At 32.4% G+C, this 22581-nt stretch overlaps 1 protein-coding gene across 6 annotated transcripts in view; it reads left to right on the top strand.

Moving 5' to 3' along the window:
- The window catches only part of Dmd (dystrophin), a 2130457-nt gene that overhangs the window by 698507 nt on the left and 1409369 nt on the right, over nucleotides 1-22581 (top strand). For all 6 annotated transcript variants that reach the window (XM_033760401.1, XM_033760400.1, XM_033760399.1 and 3 more), the window contains exons 14-16: nucleotides 5796-5897; nucleotides 6015-6122; nucleotides 14962-15141. In XM_033760401.1, coding sequence (XP_033616292.1) covers nucleotides 5796-5897; nucleotides 6015-6122; nucleotides 14962-15141 — 390 coding nt within the window. The remainder of the gene's footprint in view (nucleotides 1-5795; nucleotides 5898-6014; nucleotides 6123-14961; nucleotides 15142-22581) is intronic.

Raw genomic sequence — 22581 nt, 5'->3', positions numbered from 1 at the left:
ATATGAAATCTACTTATTACTCTACAAGACATTAACCTCAAGGACTTGAGAGTCTGTGAGAACCAAACCAGTAAGGAACAATGAAACTCAGGCTACCAGGGAATGACCAGGACTGTGATAAGTGCTAGAATGAACACTGTCATGCTGAAATGCTTCTAGGATGCCAGCTTTTTATTTTCTGAAATCCCAGTTGAATTGACTGGTGGGAGCTGGAGACTACAGAGTTTATTAAGCTGCCAAAGAACATTAAATAATAGCCTGGAAATAATAACAGCAATGGTAACAACAAAAAGGCCTTTCTAGATTTATTCATTAGCGCTTTATAAACTCATAAAAATAAATAATATATGGGACTGAATGAAATAGCACAGAGAAATACATGCTTATTCAAGTTAAAATCTCACTACATTTTTAGCATAATCACCAAAGCAGAATTTCATTAAGCAAATAGTCATATTTCTTTTAGAATAAATCCTGGAAAGAGCTCACATCTTTTATCTAGAAGCTCAAACATTTTTTTAATATTTTTCTTATGATTTAAACAATATGAAACAGTAATGTCAAATATGTTTTTAGATCAAATTATAATCATTAGGCTTCAAATTCTTGTCAAGTTGGTTAGACGAAATGCTCAGCTAAATCTAGTCAAACTTCTGGTAAAGTAAGATATGAAAAAAAGGAAAAAGTGATTCAGTGTCTACACTTTCTGTGGATTAAGTAGCACAAATTAGAAGGGATAGTGTTTATGTTGGGTTCTCTACAGAGTGAATGATCATGAAAGAATATGAGTTTGTAGGCAGGTGGATCTAAGGGCAAATTAAAGATACTCAACACCGTGGCCACTGTGGCCTTAAACAAGTTACTTCATCAATCTGAATGACATTTTCATCATCTGTACAATGCATTTTTACTTGCAACAGTCATTCTTTCCTTGAGTTCAGTCACGAGATACCACAGGATCATTTAAACAGATATAAGAATATTTTCTCCAACTTATGTTTTAATTCATGGAAATAAAGTTTTCCAGCCTGAAGACATAAGGCATGCCATCTTATACTATGCTGCCAAGCTGCTTCAGTTAGCACTTTATAAAAACATGTGAAGCAGAGAGCAAAATCACTGACTTAGCTAAATATTAGTAGCACGCCGCCACATTTCATGTCTCCCGATGAGTCTTTTTCTTTCAATAAAGTTTTTTGAGGTGATTTCTATCTCACCACTGGTAAGATGAAGTTGCTTATACTTTTTAACTACAGAGGTATTTATAAAGTAAGGCAGAAAATAAAGAAATAAGCTAATTTTAAGAAGCCATACCATTTTTAAGGAACTTTTAATAAGGCATTACACATAAATTCATTCAGCTGCAGAGTATATTGCAGGGTCTTAAGCAGTTATACAGTGAGATGGGCTGCTTGCTGACTCCCTTTGTAAAAAGCTCATTGGCGACTGTATTGTATGGTTCCTGTCACAAAATCGTTTCTTCTTTAGTGGACGTATGACTGGGATCACTTCATCTCTTACTGCCAATTCCATGGGCAAAGTTCATCTCTCACATTCTGTCACACTTCCACAGGTTCATATACTTCCCCGAATTCAAAGGTCATTGTACTTATATTTTACCTCCCAGGCTTGTCAAATTGTTCTTAGTTACCTTTATACAAATGTTCTTAGGGTGGACATTTTTCACTTCTACTTAGAAAAAAAAAACACAACAACTCAACGAAACAAAAGAATTCAGATGAGACATGTCCTTGGCATGAGTAGCAATATAAGATATGAATTAAATGGCAGAGGAAAATCTTTCCCATTGTGAATCTGAGCATGGGTGATAGTGGAGCTGTGATTTAGCCCATGAAAATGTGATGGATAGAGTGAGTTGACCTTTAGCTTTTATTACTGTTGAGACTAAATGAGAATATCAATAACAATTAATTTATTTTGTCACTTCATGAGATGTTATGATTCATGGCTTTTGCATCTATGCATATGTTTACCTGGCTCTACAAAAATGTGCATTATTTCTAAAATCTCTATGTATTCCTTTATGGGAATGCAGAGAAACACTGTAAATACACACTTTTTTTTCCTTCAGAGAAAAGGCTTCTAATCATAACACAGTACTGCAAATATGTACTAATAAAAATTTATCTAGCTTTCTGTCACTTCCATTGGATCAGATTATTTATGCCTTTCTAACATTTGGGTTACATCCATTCAGACATTGATAGGAACTAGTATCTCTGAGGGATTCTAGAGCTGAATGATAATCTTCCAATTGCTTAGTTCCAATTCAGAAATTCAAATGAAGGCCAATAGTTTTAAACAATCAAAAAGTAAATCCTTAAATTTCAGCAATGTATGTGCATCCACTTATACTTGTGTGTGTGGCTCTGCATGCACGGGGAGATGTGAACATCACACAGGCAGGCAGCTTCTAATTCATTTATCTAATTTTACTGAAATGAGTAAAAAGGACTATGCCCACATTGCAACAGAAGTGGCTTAGATTCAATTCATTGAGAGTACACTAAGAATAAAATAAATTTAAGCAGTGGCACTTGTTACAAAAGGATAACCTCGCAGTAATCTTCCAGAGAATAAAATATCTATTTGTAAAGATTTAAAGAGCATGTTTATAGGACCAAATGATAAAATAAATGACGATTGGCAATTATTAAAAACTTTGATGCAAAACATCTTCACGTAAAATGCAAATGACCATTAACATTTACATAATTGTTTCAAATTAAAAACAATTTCCCGTGATGTAGGCTTCTAATTCCATCACTCTGAGAGGCAGAGTCAGGAGGATCATAAGTTTTAGCCAGGCCTGGGCAACTTCATGAGATTCAATTTCAAAATAAAAATAAATAAATAAATAAATAAAAATAAGGAATAGGAGCATAATTTAGTGCCAGTGTCTAGTACCTCAAAACAAAACTGCAGAAATACTTCACAGTACATAATCTCGTTTAATATTTATAGCAATTATTTAATGAGTATATCTTTAAGAGAGATTTAATAATTTACCTTTAAGCCATAAGTTACTTCAAAACGAATTGCTCTCTCTTAGATATCTTTTAGTTTAGATTTTTAGGGCTTCCCTAACAAAATGGCTCAGACTTTGTGGTTTAAGTAGCAGAAATTTGTTTTCACTCTTCTGAACTCTAGAAGTCTAGGTTCAAAGCTGTTTACTGCCAGAGTAGATTTTTTCTGTGTCTTCTCTTTGGCTTGCTGTCTCTTTACATAGTGTTTCCTCTGTGTGCACATTCCTGGTATTTCCGTGTGTTCTCATTTCCTCTTCTTAGAATGATACTAATCAATCTGGATTCAAGTCCTCTCTAATGCTCATTTTAATCTAGAACCTTCAAAGAAGGAATTACTTCCAAATATCAGTTGTTTTTGAGGCAGTGAGGAATTGTATTTCAGCATGAATTTTAGAAAACGTAGTTTACCTCATAGCATTTTTATTCTACTTATAATAGGGATATGTTGGTTTTTATTACATAGTTGTTGTTTAAATAAATTTTGTGACTCTTGCATAAATAGAAGGGAGGCTGTCATCAACTTGGCATCTAAACCTTGGCCCAAGCATATACCTCATTCACCAAGTTACCACCGTATATCCATCCTTTGATCGAAAGCACATTTTTAATGACATTCTTAAAATAGCTGCCTTAATAGATGCACCATATACCTAAAAGGTTATTGAAATATGAATATTTTAGAATTCACTCATACAGTAAAAAATATAATATAAAATATGACACAAAAACATATTTCAAAATACTTATAAATTTAATAATTTTATGCACTCTAGAATTTTACAGCCTTTATTTGTGTTTGTATTATAGGGTGTCTTACTGGGTTCAGTAAATGAACAGTTTTCATCTATGTGATTATAAGCCTAAAATGTTGCTTCAATTTACCTTTGTCTTTCTTGCAATACTGTAGAAATGATGCCCTATCAATTGAGAATTTTATATTCATTTTCTTTCATTCATGAAGATGATAGTATAGTTTGAGTTTGATCTTTCCCCCTTTGACACCCATCACCACTGAAGTTGATGGGCTATAACAAATTTCCCATATTTTGACCTTTTATAACTATATCGTCTAATCAGATTTTGTGGTTTATACCTAAGAGATAATATTTTCTCTGATGCTATTTTTCACCCCAAATGTATGAAGCAATATCTTCCATGCCATTTTACCTGACATACAGAAAGTGTCACTAGGTTTTACTGAAAGAAATTCAAGTGTGTTTTGGAAAAAATATATCCTATATACTTTTTGCAACAATTAAAAGGTTAAAACAGTTGAAGTCATTGATTTAAGTTGGCATATTTCCTGTGGGTATCTTGACTCATTATGTCACTGTGATTTTTTTTTTATAAACTAACATTATTCAAAAATTTGAGTAGAGAATGCAAGTATAAAAAATAAGAAAATCAGTTACATTATGCTGAAGCAATAACATTTTTATTGACATTTCTGATGAAAATCTGAAAACTTATTTGTGAATGAGCTGCATATGAATACATGATCATTTTTATATTGTAAAATTTGTATTGCCTACTATTTACTCACGTGTGGGATTTCCTTTGTGAAGTAAGGGTAGATTAAACAATATTTTAAAAAGTGTGTGTATCACCAGTCTACCTCATAATAGGTGGATTTTCCATGATACTAATTAAATGTGCATTGTTTGAATCAGGTACTAATATCTTCTAAGAGGATTGATCCAAAACATAGCATCAAGAAAAACAGTAATTATAATGAGCCTTGTCTTAGAAACTGAGAATATTTTTCAAAAATATCAGTTTCAAACACTTTTTCTACCTCCAGTTCTACACAAAACAGTATCATATTTTTAGATACTTCTAGCTTTAAAGACCTAACATCTATGAACAACACTTATGTGAAAAAAATCATAAAGTTGAAATTTTATGCTCTAAGTTACATATGTGATAATGTAATATAAGATAATGATAATATAATGGAATGTTGAACTAAACAATTTTATCTTCTAAAACACTCCATTTGCACTAAAATGTATATTGTTCATTGAAAAATTATTTGTATTTGACTCATGTTACATATTAATATATATATTCTTAGACACGAGTAACATGCTAAAGATATGACAGTTATTACTCAGGTGATATAATTGTCTCACTACAGTATTCTACAGAAAGAATTTCAGTGTTTTTGTAGTAATACTCTAGATTTTTTTGTCATAATAGTCCAAATAATTTTAACAATCTATGGATAAATTTAAAGCAACTAACAATTCTCTTGTGCAATCTAAAATTTAGGCAATTCTAATTGTGCAGAATTAATTAAAATAATCACTTTAAATTTTCTATTTAATAGACTAATGCTTTGGGAGCATATTTTCAGACTTAAGAAGAATACATATTTTACCTATTCTCATTGGAACATCTATATTTCATCATACTGACAAATAGTATTTGTACAACTTCATGGGGTATAGCATAATATTTTGGTATATTTAGGTAGTGTATAAATAGAGACATTCAAATAAAGGCATGACATCTGTGTCAGATTATATGTACATATCTTCTTTTTAATGCAATTTAAAAAACAGTGCAATAACCTGAAGAAAAACAAAGGGCACATTGCTTACCTAATGATAAGCAGAAACATAAAAGGCATTCTTTATATATCCACACACACATAGGAGACTTGTAATTACTTTATCAAATCATTCTTCACATTTTTGATGAAACAGTTGCATTTTTTTTTAACATTGTTGGTTCTTTCTTTCCCAGGTACTGGGAGATCGATGGGCAAACATCTGTAAGTGGACGGAAGATCGCTGGGTTCTGTTACAGGACATTCTTCTGAAATGGCAGCGTTTTACTGAAGAACAGGTAAGGTGTGGAACAGGGGGAAATTGTAGCGGCAAAATATATGGAGAGACATTAATTTGAAAAAATTGAAGTATCTATCGTAAATATTTCTCTTCTTTGGACTTTGATTTCTTCCAGTGCCTTTTTAGTGCATGGCTTTCAGAAAAAGAAGATGCGATGAACAAGATTCACACAACTGGCTTTAAGGATCAAAATGAAATGTTATCAAGTCTTCAAAAAATGGCTGTATGTAATATTCAATAATTTTTTAGAAACTATTACAATCATTTAGTATTTTCTAGTCTGCTAAGTATTAAACCAACTTGTTTTTGCACAGATCATAAATTGATCAGACAGTATACTGTTACTTTATAAAGTGGGGAAAGCTGTAGGTTTATTTTCAAAATTTTCTCAAGCTAAATTATACTCTTAAAAATCTTTAGTTGAAATTTTAAGTGTAATGCTTAGAAGTATATGTGAGCCTTCCATGAAGTTGTAAATATCATAGTATTGAACTAACAGAATAAAGTTTGATTCTCAGAGTAATATATGGAAAGAACAACATACAAGATGTGTAACCTTAGTTTGGCAAACAAGCAAAAACAAAGGGCATTGATTTCAAGGTTCCTCATGTGTTTTCTGAAACAAGATTTCTTTGGCAGTAAAAGGATTCCACAGAAAGCTTCATTGAGACATTTGATTTTACTTGGACCTGACAAAATTACAAAATAAAGAACCTGAAAGCTTCCCTTCGTCAGCAAATTTTATTTTCTTCCAGCAGTGGAGAGGCCAATACAATATTAAGAACTTAATATTTTAAATGGAATATTCTAAAATTAGGATTTCCTTAAGTTTTTGGTGTATCAATTCTATTAAATGCTAACTTGATATTAGCTAGTACAAAACAAGCATATGGCAAATTGCATTTCATAACTATCTAAATGTTTGTATCTTTATTAATTTTGAATGTTTTACTTTTCAATATTTAAATTATTTCTTTAAAACTAAACTCATCCTCATTTTTTCCCCTTACCCCTGCCCTCGCTTCAGGGGTATAGGGAAAAAATGAGAACCAAGACCTGTCATGTAAAGGTACGAGATCCAGTGATGAATGTAATTGTACTGTATACCTAAAATGTACCAATAAAATTAATAAAAAAAAAGATTTAAAGAAAATTAAACCTAAAAAAAACTAAACTCATCCTTCCTTAGTTATTTGAATTATGTACATTTAATCATGTACCATATTGCCAATAATTTATTTGATTCATACTTTTTTTTTGCTCCAAAGTTGCAAACACTTATTGGACCTTTGTTTTAAGATAGATTTACTTATGTTTTTCTCATTAGTACAAGCTAGTTTTTATTGATAAAACATTGGGGAAAGGACACTTTTTTTTAAGTTAGGTGACTACGAAAGAATTCAGAAAATTAGTCTATTTGACTGGAAACAGGAGTCCACAAATATCAAATACACTTACAGTTTTGTTCTGCAGCTGATGGGGAGTCATTAAAAGTTTGAAACATTCATATTTTCGTTATTTTGTACTACTGTTTGACTGTAAGATTTTGGTAGTTAATTGATTAATTAGAAGATGTGAATAAGTAGCAATGGATTTGAAGGTGAGAATAGCGATGTGAAAAATATTGAGATAGAATTAATTCAATTTATGCTAAAAGACATAATTTTGGAAGAGTACCCATACTTCTCAATTGGATTACTAGATCCCTAAGAAGGTTAGTATAGTGGACCCAATAAGAAAATAGAGAAGAAATCACAGAGCTAAAAAAAATGGTAACTTGAGTGTTGAATTTGTTGAGTCTAACATATTTTTGAGACATCCAGGTAAATATACTCATTCTGTTATTCGACTGGATATAAATCATAGACTCTGAAAGGATTCATGGTTATCAATGCAGATGCAATAAAGAGTGTAGAGTAACATGAAAAATAAAAAGGGATAAAGTGGAGGAATATAGGCAATCAAGAGATACAGTGAGGAAAGAAGCTTACAGAATGTTATTGAATAAACATGATTCAATAGTACAAGGAGAAGAGAGTGGTATTACAAACATGAGAAAATTAAATACTTTTAAAAGGCAGACTGTGGTACACATTATCATGTGCCACAGGAGATGAAAAATTTGGAAAGAATTTATTTAGAAGCAAGGATACTTGTATTGTGAACCTTAAAGTAGGAGATTCATGACAAATATTGTTTTATTATGCAAAACATGTACTTTCCAGCCAGTAGGTTGATAACCACAGATTATCAATGCATAGGCTTACTTTCTGATTAAGGACTAACCTATATTGCTATCAAGTGCAGAACCATATAATTGAACAGTTAATCACAATGAGAATAGAATAGCCCCATTGGAATTAATACTAATGAAATCTAGGCAGTTTGCCCCTTTGTTTACCACGAAGTCTTTAGTATTTATAATGGTGTCTGACATGAATTAAAAATTTAGCAAAGAAGTACTGGATAGGACCCATCAAGGAAACCTCATCTTTACGAGGAATATAGTCCAGGGAATACATAATGGCAGAACTTGGAAAAGGCAAGACTTAGTTATTCTTAGAGTTGTTATTACTATAAAGCATATAACACTATTTTAGCTTAAAATAACATTTTCATTATGTTCTTGAACTTTGGGGTTAATAATACATAGGTCACACAGAAGGGCTACCTCACTTTTGCTTCACTATATTTTGACCCTCAATGGGAATTGCTAAAGACCTCAAATCTGCAATCATCTGAAGTTGCTTATTCACTCAAGGCTATCTGTAACCTGGATTCCATGCTTTGATATCTGCAACTGCTCACTCAAGTGTTTTCCCTTGGCCCCTTCATCACAGCACAGTGACCTCAGATTAGTCATAATTTGTACGGCAAGGCCAAGGCCTCAAAACGTGAGTGTTTCTATAATCAAGACCACCTCCACCTTCCTAGAACATCAGTGATGCCATACACTGTTGTTTGAGACAGTCATTAACCTGCCCAGACTCAAGGGAAGGGAAATAGATGTCATCTTTTCATGGAGGGCATCAAGGTCAAATTAGAGTAGAGCATGAGGGACAGATTTCTTTTACAGCCATATTTGGAAAAATGTATATGGCAGAGTATTATATAGTTATGTTGTATGATATTTTTCTATTTTCAGTACCTAGTGGAGGTTCCTACATATCCTTGATTGGATTTTACCAATTCAAAAAATGTTGGTTTTAGGAATCAGTAAACTGACAAAATTCAACTATAATAAATCAAGAGGGAGCCTTGTAGATTACCTAGTGTATCCACACTCAGTTACATGTGTAACGTTCCTTGGGATCAGTTACTAAATTTATTTCAGAGGAGGAAATTAAGGTCCAGAAAAAAATACATGGTATATGTTATATATTATATAATATTGGTAGGAGAGTTACAATGATCACTAAGTTATCCAAATTCAGGTCCATTTCCTTCAAGCTATTTTAACATTCCTTATATAATGTATTTTCTTGGAAAAATTGAGAACTGTAATTTCTAACAACTATGTGCCACTATGTGAATATTTCTCTGAATAAAAGACTTTGCTAGCCTCAGGACTATGGAAATTCTCTCTTAGCAATGTCTCAATGATTTTCCAATATGATTAAAATTCATATTATGTCACCTTAGTTGTGAACAAAGTGAAAATATGTTTTATCCAAGTCTTACCGTTTGATAGTTTAAGCCAATTAACAAAACTTGACAGCTGGTCTAGAATTTGAGGTAAAATTCCCCTGCTGACTCAGGCAGTGAATAAGAATTTAATGTTCATTAAAATATGTCACAATCTGAGACCCAAAACAGCTACCATCTGTCACCAGTTCCTACTTCATACGTAGGTATAGATACAGTGTGCTAAATCTCTCTTTTATTTACAATCAGTATAATTTGTTTTGAAATATTATCACTAATAACCCATGGGATTGACTCTTACTTACCACTGGAGATGTGAGGTGGAGAGTTTTGTATTTCATCTCCTCTCTGTGAAATTCATAGCTAAAGCATGTGGGTCTATTTTTTTAAATAAAACTGATTTTTAAATTTTGTGTAAAGGATAAAAATTAAAGCACAGATGAAACTATAGCCTTCTAAGATTTATAGAATTACATGAGTTATCCTGGACATGATCAAATCCAGGGTAAAGCTGTTCCTGGATACTATTGGTGTTTGCCAGGGAAGGAAAATTCTTGGAAGCATGATGACCCAGGAGAGTGTGTGGCACAAAGGATTGGGGAGTACTGTGCTCTAAAGTGGTTGTGAAATCTAATTACAGGGCTAGACTGTGTATGGGAGCTCAGCAAGTCCTTGTGTATAGTGTTGTACTTACTGGTTACTTTGACCTGAATTCTTTTGGTGGCCCTCAATTCATTTTTCCACATATAATCAGTGTTTCTCGAAGTATGGCCCTCAAGCTAGCGGGGTCAGCATCACCTAGAAACTTAGAAACACAAATTCTTAGACCCCATCCAGTCCAACTGACTCTGGAACTCTGGAAGTCAGGCCCAGCTTTCTGCATTTTAGCAAGCCTTCCAGGTGATTCTGATATTCTCTCACATTGAGAACCCCAGAAACATATCAGTCTCCTTAAGCATTACAGGTGGTGATTAGATTGAAATGGAGTACCTCTTACGTGGTAATTCAGAACTTAACTTTTTTCAGTGTAAAAGAAGTTATATTCAAATTATTCTCTGAAACATAGAGGGAAGGTTCCCTGGGACTTTTGTATGTACATTTATATATTTTTTCCACCTCAGTTTCTCTTCTAAGCATAGTAAGGTAGGACTTGTACACTATTGTGTTATTGAACAGAGTGTCTTTTTCCCACACCTACTATTGATGAAATCTGATGTACTGCCTGTGGCTTTCTGCCTTGTTTGGAAATATTTTCAGGTGCATGCCTTCTAAGAAAACAAAATATAACTTATTTTAATATCCCAGCTGATTTTTACCACATATCATTTTCTAGAGCTTCCTTTTGCCTCCTGAGTTTTTTTTTTTTTAGAACTTTGTAAGCCTCTGACAATCACACACCTATGACCAATTCTTGATGTTCAGAAAGACATTTTATACTCCAATATTTAAGAATAATTGAACCAGAGTTAATATGTGTATGTAGGATCGATGTTTCAAAGAATAGGTATCTAAGGTTAAGTAAAAAGAGGCAACTAATTATGATGCCAATATCTCTTGCAAGGCCATGCATTTCCTCTCTTCCCTTCAGGAATTGGGAGATTATGAAGAGAGGCCAAGGATGGGGGGGGGGAAAGAGACAGAAGAAGATAAAAAATCATGGGCAAGCAATCTGCCTTCACCATTTTTAGGAACTTATATCTAGAATTCACTAACTAAAAGTTTTGGTTAGCTTATTGTTTTGGGCATATAGATTTATAAAAAATGCGTGAAGTATCCGATTTCATTGTAATGCTGTTTTTATTTCACCATGAGCATATTTTTCCAATTGCATTTAGATGTTGACTTCCTCTTTAGTTCTTGTAATATGCATTAAATGTTTACATAGTTTAATATTTATACAGGAGGCTTAGTTTCATTTATTTAAGTAGCACAAGGTTACTCATATACTTCAAATACAATCCTCTACTTTAAACATAATTCTCCATTTCCGCTTTTGAAAGTTTTCCAAATCATCACAAATTTAGCTTAAAAAATAGTTGGACCCTTTGGCCCCAACACATGTAGCTGTTTTAAACAGTTCCTTAAGCTAGGAGAATGTAAGGCACAAAGAGATTTGTACCCTCATCGAGTTTTCTTTAAATGTGTGTCTTTATTTATACCATGTTTCCTTTCAAAAAGAACTTGCAGTGACTTAGAACAAAATGAATACATGCCACAAGTTAATAGAGAGGAAAAAAAGGAAAACGAGGCTCTATAAAAGAAATGGATGAATATATGTTGAAATTCAAATTTGACTTTCAGCTCTAGGAAGGTAGCATAAATAGTTATTTTACTAATAGTCCAAGTGTGTACTTAAATTTAATGGAAAACAAGCATGGATTAAAGAAAATGAATGTACAAAAACTCTCTATTGGTGCATTACCCACACTGAGTTTTATTTGATGTGACTTTGATTTTTTTTAATGTCGTCATATGCTCATGTTTTCTTTTTTTTCTTTTTTTCAGCTTTAATTGAGTTTATTGGTACATTTTAGGGATACAGTACAGTTACATTCATTGTTGTGATCTTTCTCCTCTACATGACAAGTCTTGGTTCTCATTTGATTTATAATACCTTAATTCATATTTTAGTCTATCGCAATTTTTGAACTGAAACAAGTCGAAATTGAGAAAAATTTAGAAGTTAAAACTTGATTTGTTCTTCTTAAAAATGGCACGATGGCTCCAAAATAAAACACACCAGATGAACCAAGTTCTGAATAAAGAAGGAATTAATTAAGAGACACTAGAGCATTCTACAGTTCACAGCTAGCAGTGTAGGTGGCGTGCTAAAATGAGCTCTATAAAGGCGCCTTTGCAGTGAAGTGTAGCGACTCCTCTGGGTCAATAATACGTATTTCATGAGCAATTGCTGTATCTGTTTCTTTTTTTTTTCCTTTTATTAAGTTTATTGGTACATTTTAGGTATACAGTACAATTACATTCATCATTGGGATTCTGTACCTTTATATGACAGGTCTTGGTTCTCATTTTTTCCCCTTGTCCATGCCCTCCCTTCCCCTCCCCATTTACAAACACTTTATTTCCATTTTTTCATTTTGTCATATTTTTTTCTTTTCCCTTATTCCCTTTCCCCTACCCTTCCCACTTTCCCTACACCTTTATCCCCTTTTTTTTTCCTATTTAACATTGTCAATTATCTCAGTAGGATCTTATGTACTATTATAGCCTTTCACACTAGAGAAACTATTCAGTATTTACACATGTGTGACTTATTTATTTCACCTAGGAGTATATCCTCAATATGTATCCATTTTCCTATGAAAGAATCTAATTTCTCATTCTTTATGGATGAATAGTATTCCATTTTATAGAAAAAACACATCTTCTTTATCCAGTTTCCAACTGATGAGCAAATGGGCTGTTTCCAAGTTTTAGCTATTACAAACTGTACCGCTATAAACATGGGTGCGTATATATCACTGTGGTATGATTCCTTTAATTCATTTGGATCTGTATCATGACATTTCTTTGTCATATGTAATGTTAGTTGTTCTTAAATAAAATTGCACTTGTTTTAGAAAGACAGGTATCATAGTTTAGTTTATACTCACTGGACTAGCTATTGCCAGAAAAATGGGGCTGTAAAAGGACTATAAAATGATTTTATCCTTCCTTTTTCCTCTTCTGTGTTTGCAATTTAAGTCACAGTCTAGCATTTGGGACAAGGAAATTGGATTTTCCTATGTATAAAGTGATTTTTATGGATAAAGGGAAAGAATAAATTACCATGATCTACTGACTTCACATAAATCACTTTATAAATTTCAAATTAACCAAAATGCAAGTGTAATCCTCAATGGTTTACAAGAGCAGTGGAGATATGAATGGCACAAAATTACCTCATGAAAATATATGTTTAGAAAATAAACCAATAGATTCTGAAGGATTTGGGTCATACTCAATGACTTATTTTTCTTAATGGCCTTTGAAAAGAACTTGAACTTTGGAGAATAATTATTCAACTAGCCAAATGTTAATTGAATAATGGATACTATAAAGTGTCACGGTCATTAAGCTATATAACAAGTTTTTTCATTTATAAATAATGAATGCAATGTTGAATTTTATGGAAATAAATAATATTGCAATTTGATGCCAATAAGCACATTTCACAATGTCGAAGCCCCTTAACCATTCTTGTCTTCTCAACTCACCAGAACCCCTTCCCGTGATAATGCATTTCCATTTGAATTCTATCAGTAATTAAGAGTAAATTTGCTGCCATTGTAGATCAATGCGTTCCACATCCAATTTTTTATTAGTATGTTTGTGATACATAATGAATACATTCATCATGGAGAACTGGTACACATGCATATCACATCTTGATTGTTTTCCTTTTCCTCCTCCCCCTCTAGGCTCCCTCCATCTCCATACCACCTTCCCATCTCTACAAAATGTCTCTCAATTTCCCATAGTCCTTTTTCCTCCATTAAGTTTATTGGTGCATTTTAAGTATACATCATGATTACATCCATCATAGGGAATTTGTACTTGTACATGATATATCTTGGTACTCATTTTTTTCCCTTCCCTCCTTTCAACAACCCCACCCTCCATTTTTACAAAAATTTTGTTTCCAATTTTCCTCCTCCATTTTGTCTTTTCCTTCTTTCCTTTCCCCCGCCCCCCCAAGTTCTCCTTCCCCCTTTGAATGTTTTCTTCCTATTTCACGATATATACTATTCATTTTGGTCCTCGTTACACTTTCAGTTTTTCACACTAGAGAAACAATTTGGTATTTACTTGTGTCCAAATTATTTCACTTCCGTGAAGCATAGTCTTTTATTGTGTTTTTATTTATACTTTGGGTTTCTCATGTCAGAGAAACTATGAGATATTTAGCCATCTATGATTGACTTAACTCACTTAGCATTATGAACTCAAATAACATCTTTTTTCCTACAAATGACTTAAATTTAGTAGTTCCCATATGGCAATCTCTGCTTTACCTTTTGAAGCGACAGCACCTTTGCACTTGGCCATCCTTCAGATATTTTAAGGTAGCTTTTAAGTGCTTCTACTATATCTTTATATTACATTTATCCCTATTGTTTCATTTTCTGGTAGCAGGGATCGAACTCAGGACCCTGTGCTTGTCAGAATGGTGCTTCACTTCTGAGCTTAATCCCTGGCCCTGTCTGTATTATTTTTCTCTTCAACCTTCTTAGGAATATTATTTAGATTATAATTTTCTAGCTGTATGTTTATGACTGATTTTTTGCCAACATGATAGCAATCTTTTCTCATCTAAAGAAATGAGTATTATGCATGCAAAGGTAGATTGAACTATGGTGTTTAAATGACATGTAATCTAGAACCTGGAGTTATTCTGATCTTCCTTGTTTGAATAGATTTTAAAAGCAGATCTAGAAAAGAAAAAGCAAACCATGGAAAAACTCAGTTCACTCAGTCAAGATCTACTTTCAACATTGAAAAATAAGTCGGTGACACAAAAGATTGAAGTGTGGATGGAAAACTTTGCTCAACGTTGGGAAAATTTAGTCCAAAAGCTTGAGAAAACCTCAGCACAGGTAAGTGATACCAGTTATCATATTGTTAACAATATTGTGACCCTCTAAATGATGTTACTGGCGTACTTCCTGCCCAGTATTCAATTGAATTAAAAACAAGGCTCCCTTACCTGCCTTGATATTGGAAAACCAGAGGAAGGCAGAAGTATGAGTCCTATTTCAGTGAACCAATCATTGTACTAGGGTGTAATCCCTTCAGGCTCCTTATTAATGGGGAGCTAAATGATAGAGCAGTTTGACAAAATGCTAGCTAACTGTATCGTCACCATTCAACTCTAGATCATAGATTTCCAGAAGCACGAGGACCAATAGCATCATTCTATGTTTGAAAAAAATGAAAATGAAATTCAGATAAGAAAAGTAAATTATCCAAAGGAAAGTAAGTGGTAGGATCAGAACTAGGGCACAAATCCTTTAATTTCTCTGAAGGCTTTTTATAAATAGTGCAAGTGACCATCTAGTTGTTGGACTTTCTGCCAAAAACTGTTGAATTTATAAAATGATTAATGTGGCACAGAGTAACACAAATAGGCTACCTAAGATTTATAGTATAATACTGTAGTTTTGTTTATTGAGTTTTTCAGGTGTTAGTAATTTAAAGAAAGTAGACATTTTTAAAGTATGGGAGTTTTGTCTGAGATTGTCAGATGATGGTATAATGATTAATCATTCAAAATATTGACATTATGTGTGGTAGTAGTATTTAGCATATTCTGCTGCATTGTTTTTGTATTATAAGGATTTTTGCTGAATGAATACAATTTATAGTTCATTGCCCTGTGCACACACTTCTACTAAAGCATTCAGTAGATTTTAGGAAAATATTTTCTTTATTATGAGGCAGGTACAGGGAATTTGTTTTCGTTTTTAATTGACACTTGACATCTGAGATGTGACACTTATGAAATGTTTATTGAACAATAAAAAAGGAAATTTGAGGTATTGCTTCCAGAAATATAATTTAAGAAAATATGATCAGCCAGCATACATGACTTTCAGTGACAATTGAATCTTCTTTGTAAAACCACCCATATTTAAAAAGAATGAATATACATAACAGCCATTTATCATACATATTAGGTATTAATAAAATATCCATTTGCTTTCAATTAAATATATTTGATCAGTTGATATATCTAATAGTGATTTTGCAAGTAGATCGTGATTTCTCCTATTATATGTGATCTTTCCATGGTACTTGAATTTTAAAGATCATTGGTATAAACTTGTAAGGCATTAATAAATTTGAAACTTTTTAATTCAACAGTGCTATTCCAGAATATATTTAATTGGTCCCATAGATTGCAATAGCATGGTTAGAAACAATGTTAAGTATCACTGACAGTTTCAGTAAAGTTGTTTTAAAAGGCATTCCTTTTAAATGATACATTTATGGAGGTATACCTGTCAACTAGATAGTTCATTCTTTGCTTCACTTGCATAATTTGCAGTGATTCTCAAGCTGCATCGTGCCTCGTAATGACATAGTCAGCTGATGACAGTGCATATTCCTAGGCTTGTTGCTATGAAAAAGTCATTCTCGGTAGGTCCTTGGAAGGACCCAGGATTCTGTACTTTTACTAAGACTTTTGTTACAGACTAAAATAATATTCTCATAGACACTGAATTAAAAAAGACAATGTCACATGTGCCGGGCTTCACATTTTGTTTTATCACTGTGCTAGCTGAAATGGGAAAAGATAAATCTTCATAAGAGGATAGTTTTTAAGTATATATACTAATTTCTTTGGGATGATGCTGCTTTTCCTTTTTTTTTTGTGGTACCAGGGGTGAAACTCAGTACCTTATGCTTCGGAGGTAGGTGCAGTGCCTTGAGGTTAGTCCCTGGTCTGCTACTTTTCATCAAAAGTTGTCTGTCTCATCAAAGTGTGAAAGATAAATTCACAATTATAGTTTTTGATTAAAGTATTAGAACTCTTCTTTTTAATTACCTAACCTTATGAGATCACCAGCTAAGTCTTTTATTTAAAATCTTATTCTGTAATACAATGCTAGCCTTGGTTATATAGTTTATTTGTTGTAGTTTTTTTGTGTGTTTTTCATACATGATGCCATGTATCTATTCTACTTGCTCACTGAAATGTGCTGAGGATAAAATAAAACCATAGATATAAAAACATTTCAAGGAGAAAAAAATGATGCTCTTGATACAGAAACAAGACTGCTTAGTGAGTCTGTAGGTCTTCTTGAGGTTCACCAAGAATTCTTTTTATTTTTGTTTTCAGTTATACACTCCTATACCAGAACAGGAACAGATAAATGGATTGACCTTAGGCAGGTTCTTTTCCAGACCACTAAACATGAGCCTTTTGTAAGCTTATATCTCTGTTTTTTCTCATTGGCTTTCCCAAAAATGTGCTGTCACAGGGCCAGTACAAATCTTTGCTGAACAATATTGTGCTCCTAGGAAGACAGAAATGGAGATACCCAGGTAAAGAATTAAAAGATACAGAGAAGGAACAAGGAAATAATAGCAAATAAGTAAAAAAGCAATTGATATTTTTACTGAATGTCTAATTGAGTTTAGTCAAAATTACATAAGGATTGCCAGAATGTTGAAGGTAAGATTGTGACTTTGAAAAAATATCTCTTGTATTTTTTCCCTCATACTGGTGGAGAAAAAAATAAGTCTCATTAATGATTACTCATGCTTTATACTCAGTTGTTTTATTCATCCTTTTAAAATGATTGTTGTAAACAATGAGCAAAATTTTGATAATAGATACGGCTCACTATTGTAATACAAGATATGAGAATTGTGACTGAAATGACAGCCCATCTGACTGTGCTTGTGTAAAGAACATCGAGTGTCTAGGACTTTGATTGCCATTTAGTCCAGAGTTTTGAGGGATTTTCACCTTATGAAACAGTTGCACGGCAAGAGACCAAACATGAGAAAAAAAAAATCAGTTGTGAGGGCTGCATGTTCTCTTGCATTTTAAAGTCAAGTTTGGCTTTAATAATTTCTAGGCACGAGTTGAGGACATTAAACTTGATGAGAAGGCAGTCTAAGAAAATAGAAATATGTTCTATTTCTAAATGTTGGATGTATAGTAACTCTGATTTTGTTGATGCTTAAATAAATCCTAACCTAGATTGAATTCTGTAAAACATCAAATGATCCCTTATCTCCTCTAATTATTTATAAATATGCTTGTTGAGATTTATACCATTTATATTTTGCTAAATCGATGACTGATGAATATATTTTAATCTTTAGTATAACTATAAAATATGACCGAGCTTGTCTGTAATTAATACAGGACATATTACATAATTTAAGTGATTGTTATACATTTAACTGAAGTCATAAACTAGAAAGAGTATGTGGCTTATATACTTTATAATGAAATTTATATTGACATTTGACAATCTGATATTTAGATGTAAAAAATATCTCCATCCAAGTAATGAAGAAAATTGCATAACTTACGCATGTCCAAAAGTCTTAATCCTGTATTGTTATATTGCTACTGACCATTTTTAGAGTATTCTTGACTATGACCACACATATCTATAATTAAGGCCAATAAGGCAGAAATCCCCTCTTCTTAAACTAATATCTGGAATTTAAAAAAACCTCACAGCAAAAGAAAAGAAAAACCCTTCTGTAACCAAACAGCCCATTCAAAAAGTGAAGAAATGAACTGAATATAAATTTCTCAAAAGAAGTGTAAGGGATCAGTAAGTCTAGGAAAAAATATTATCATCTTTATCCATAAGGAAAGTGCAAATCAACTCTGAGGTTCCATCATACTCCAGAAAGAATGGTTGTTATCAAAGAAACAAAAAGCAACAAATGCTATAGAGGATGTGAGGGAAAAGGAACACTTCTATAGGAATAAAAATTAGTACATCCACAATGGAAATAAGTATAGACATTCCTCAAAAATCTATAACTAAAAATTCATTTAACTGAGATATACCTCTCTTGGATATAGTCTTGAAAGAGATAAAGACATTATTCTATAGTACATACATGCCTGCATTTATAGAAGGATGATTCACCATGCCTAAGCTCTGCGAACATTCCAGATGCTCTTCAACAGATAAATGGATAAAGAAAATGTGGAATAGATACATGATGAAATTTTTATTGTGGATGAATTCCAGTCACTCATAGGAAGATGGATGGATCCTGACACCACGATTTTTTTTTCAGCTTTAATTGACACCATGATTTTAAGTGAAGTAAGTTAGGTAGAAAGTTCAGTATTGCATATTTTTTCTCACATGAATAACCCCACAATAACTAAATTAGAGTGTGAAAGGCAGACATTTTGGAGTAGCAGAAGGAAAAGGGGAAACTTAGGAGAAAAGGGATAAAAATGATTAAGATGTCTTATATGTATGTACTAATCCCCCCAAATAAATACAAATTTCATGTATACATATACCAATAAAAATATATTTAATTGCCAGAAAACAATTCCTTTCTTCTTTAATATGACAATGGAAAAAACATGACATTTGATGTTCATACTGTGTATGCCTGTGCCTTTATGGCACCCAAAGAGAAAATTATTACATATGCACACACATGTAAATATATATGTGCACATACCATATATATATATTATACATATATACATATATATATATATCATATTTCTGTATAACTCATCATCTGCTGAATGATTTAAGACCCTTGTCAAACACCTGAGTAATGTAAAGCATGGACGAATAGGTAAGCTAGTAATTTTCATTATACCCAAAATGCAAACAGAAAGATGAAAACATACTAAGATAAAAATGTATTCATTTGCCTTTGTCTTCTGAGTAGAATCTTGTTTTATAAAGATCATATTTTTAAGCATCATAAAATATTTTACATCACATTTCAGCTGAACCCATTCTCAAAGCATTAGTTAGTAAAACTATAGGTGTATTTGTTTTTTTGTTTTTTGTTTTGTTGTTGTTGTTGATGTTGTTTGAGACAGGGTCGCCCTATGTAGTTGAGACTGACCTGGAACTCACTATGTAGCCGGCTGGTCTCTGACAATGGAAAAAACATGACATTTGATGTTCATACTGTGTATGCCTGTGCCTTTATGGCACCCAAAGAGAAAATTATTACATATGCACACACATGTAAATATATATGTGCACATACCATATATATATATTATACATATATACATATATATATATATCATATTTCTGTATAACTCATCATCTGCTGAATGATTTAAGACCCTTGTCAAACACCTGAGTAATGTAAAGCATGGACGAATAGGTAAGCTAGTAATTTTCATTATACCCAAAATGCAAACAGAAAGATGAAAACATACTAAGATAAAAATGTATTCATTTGCCTTTGTCTTCTGAGTAGAATCTTGTTTTATAAAGATCATATTTTTAAGCATCATAAAATATTTTACATCACATTTCAGCTGAACCCATTCTCAAAGCATTAGTTAGTAAAACTATAGGTGTATTTGTTTTTTTGTTTTTTGTTTTGTTGTTGTTGTTGATGTTGTTTGAGACAGGGTCGCCCTATGTAGTTGAGACTGACCTGGAACTCACTATGTAGCCTAGGCTGGTCTCAAACTCACAGTGATCCTCCTGCCTCAGCTGCCTGAGTGCTGGGATTACAGGCGTGCACCACCACACCTGGTTTAGATACATTTGTATTTACAATAGTTTTGTTCTTCATCTTCTTTGCCAGTAATTTTAATTAAAAATTCCCTAGAGCCTTTCACTTGACAACCCTTTGCATTGGTTCCTGAAAGCTGTCCAAGCCTAATAAGTCATCTGCCAGTTTTAAAAATTAAGTGTTTTAATAAAAACAAATTAAAAGAAAGTGAAGCTTCTATTTTATTTAATCCCATGGATTAACTCTATTGAATTTTAGAACAGCTTTTGGTTAATTTCTCAGGCTACACTTTTTGTTAGAAAATTTTGAAGTTACAGCTCAAGTTACTTTGAAAAATAACTGTCATTTTGCTGTCTCCAACTAAAATAGGTGTTTGGAATGGTCCTTATATCTCAGACCAGTAGATTTCACATTGTAAATTCATTATCTACAGCAATATAAAACATTATGGTCACTAAAAATTTAATAGGTTAAGGCAGATTTCACTCTTCGACTCTTATTGATTATATATAAAAGTGAAAAATTTATGTAGACAAATCTGTAGAGTGTCTTCTAGTCCTAAATGTCTATGATATATTACTCTTTTCTTGAAATTTTGTTTAAACCTCTGAAGGAGTGAAGACATTCCAACTTTCTTTACTATATTAGCCACAGAGACACCTGGGAGATGATGAAAATGAAATTCTCTTCCATTTGCAAAGACGTTGTATTCTAAAATTCATATATTTGCATCATAATGAATATGTAATTAAAATACCAAAAAGATAAAATGCTCGGCATCTATGATACATTTATTATCTACTGGTAATAAATGAAACAACACATAAAGACAAAGATACAAATTCTTTTTTCCTAATCATATATTAATTATATTTATCCCCAGTTACATAATATATTTAATCCCTTCTATGTCTAGGGACATGTAGAAGAAGTTCAGATGGATCAGAAAAATAAATTTCATTTCTTTCATTTTTTGCAGGTACAGACAATTCAGTTACTCAAATTCTGAATTTTACATGAATCTAGAAGCTAGCTGGTCCTTTTTCTTTTTTTTTTCAGTTTCATAGCACTACTGACATCTTTATTTTAAATGTCTTGCATGCAGAACTGTGAAAGAAGACCTTTTGATATTTTTTGTACACTTTTTGCTTTTTGACACATTTGTACTAAAGATAATTTGGAGGGAGGGCAGGGGAATAGGGAAAAATAAGAACCAAGACAGATTATGTAAAGGTGCAAATTTCCAAAGATGAATGTAATTATATCACATATTTTAAATATACCAATCAAATTAAATTTATAAATAAATAGAGATGAGGTGAGAAACAAAATATGTAAAATTGAAGGCAGAGCTTTACAGAATGAACTGCTTAATTATATAACATTTTTACTCTATTTTAATTTTGATTTTATCTTTTTAATTGCAAAACATTTTGTTAAAGAATTTTTTATCTTCTAAGTGACTCTAACTGTGCTCCTGATTCTAATGTCAGTTGCTATTACTGAAAATTTACTGTATTATCAGTATCAAAAAAGAAGAGTAGTTAATATTAAACTTCAACTACAAAGCTACTCTCTTCAACTTCAATACATTATGTTACACTTAGCTATGGTAGTTGCTCTGTACTCTTGCATAATATAGAAACTTGTTCTGCCTTCTGTTTCATACTTCTGACTCTTGTATGAATGCCTGATCTTTTATCCCAGAGCCCAACATATAAATCGTTTTCTCTTCCTTAAATGTATTACTCTTAACACTAGATTGTGTGCCTTGTCACTATAGAGATAATTTCGAACCTGCCTGCCAATTTTCATCTAAAGCT

The sequence above is a fragment of the Fukomys damarensis genome, unplaced genomic scaffold (assembly GCF_012274545.1).
Source record: "Fukomys damarensis isolate Sample0158 unplaced genomic scaffold, DMR_v1.0_HiC HiC_scaffold_39, whole genome shotgun sequence".
Taxonomy (NCBI): domain Eukaryota; kingdom Metazoa; phylum Chordata; class Mammalia; order Rodentia; family Bathyergidae; genus Fukomys; species Fukomys damarensis.
This window is presented reverse-complemented; position numbering and strand designations above follow the sequence as displayed.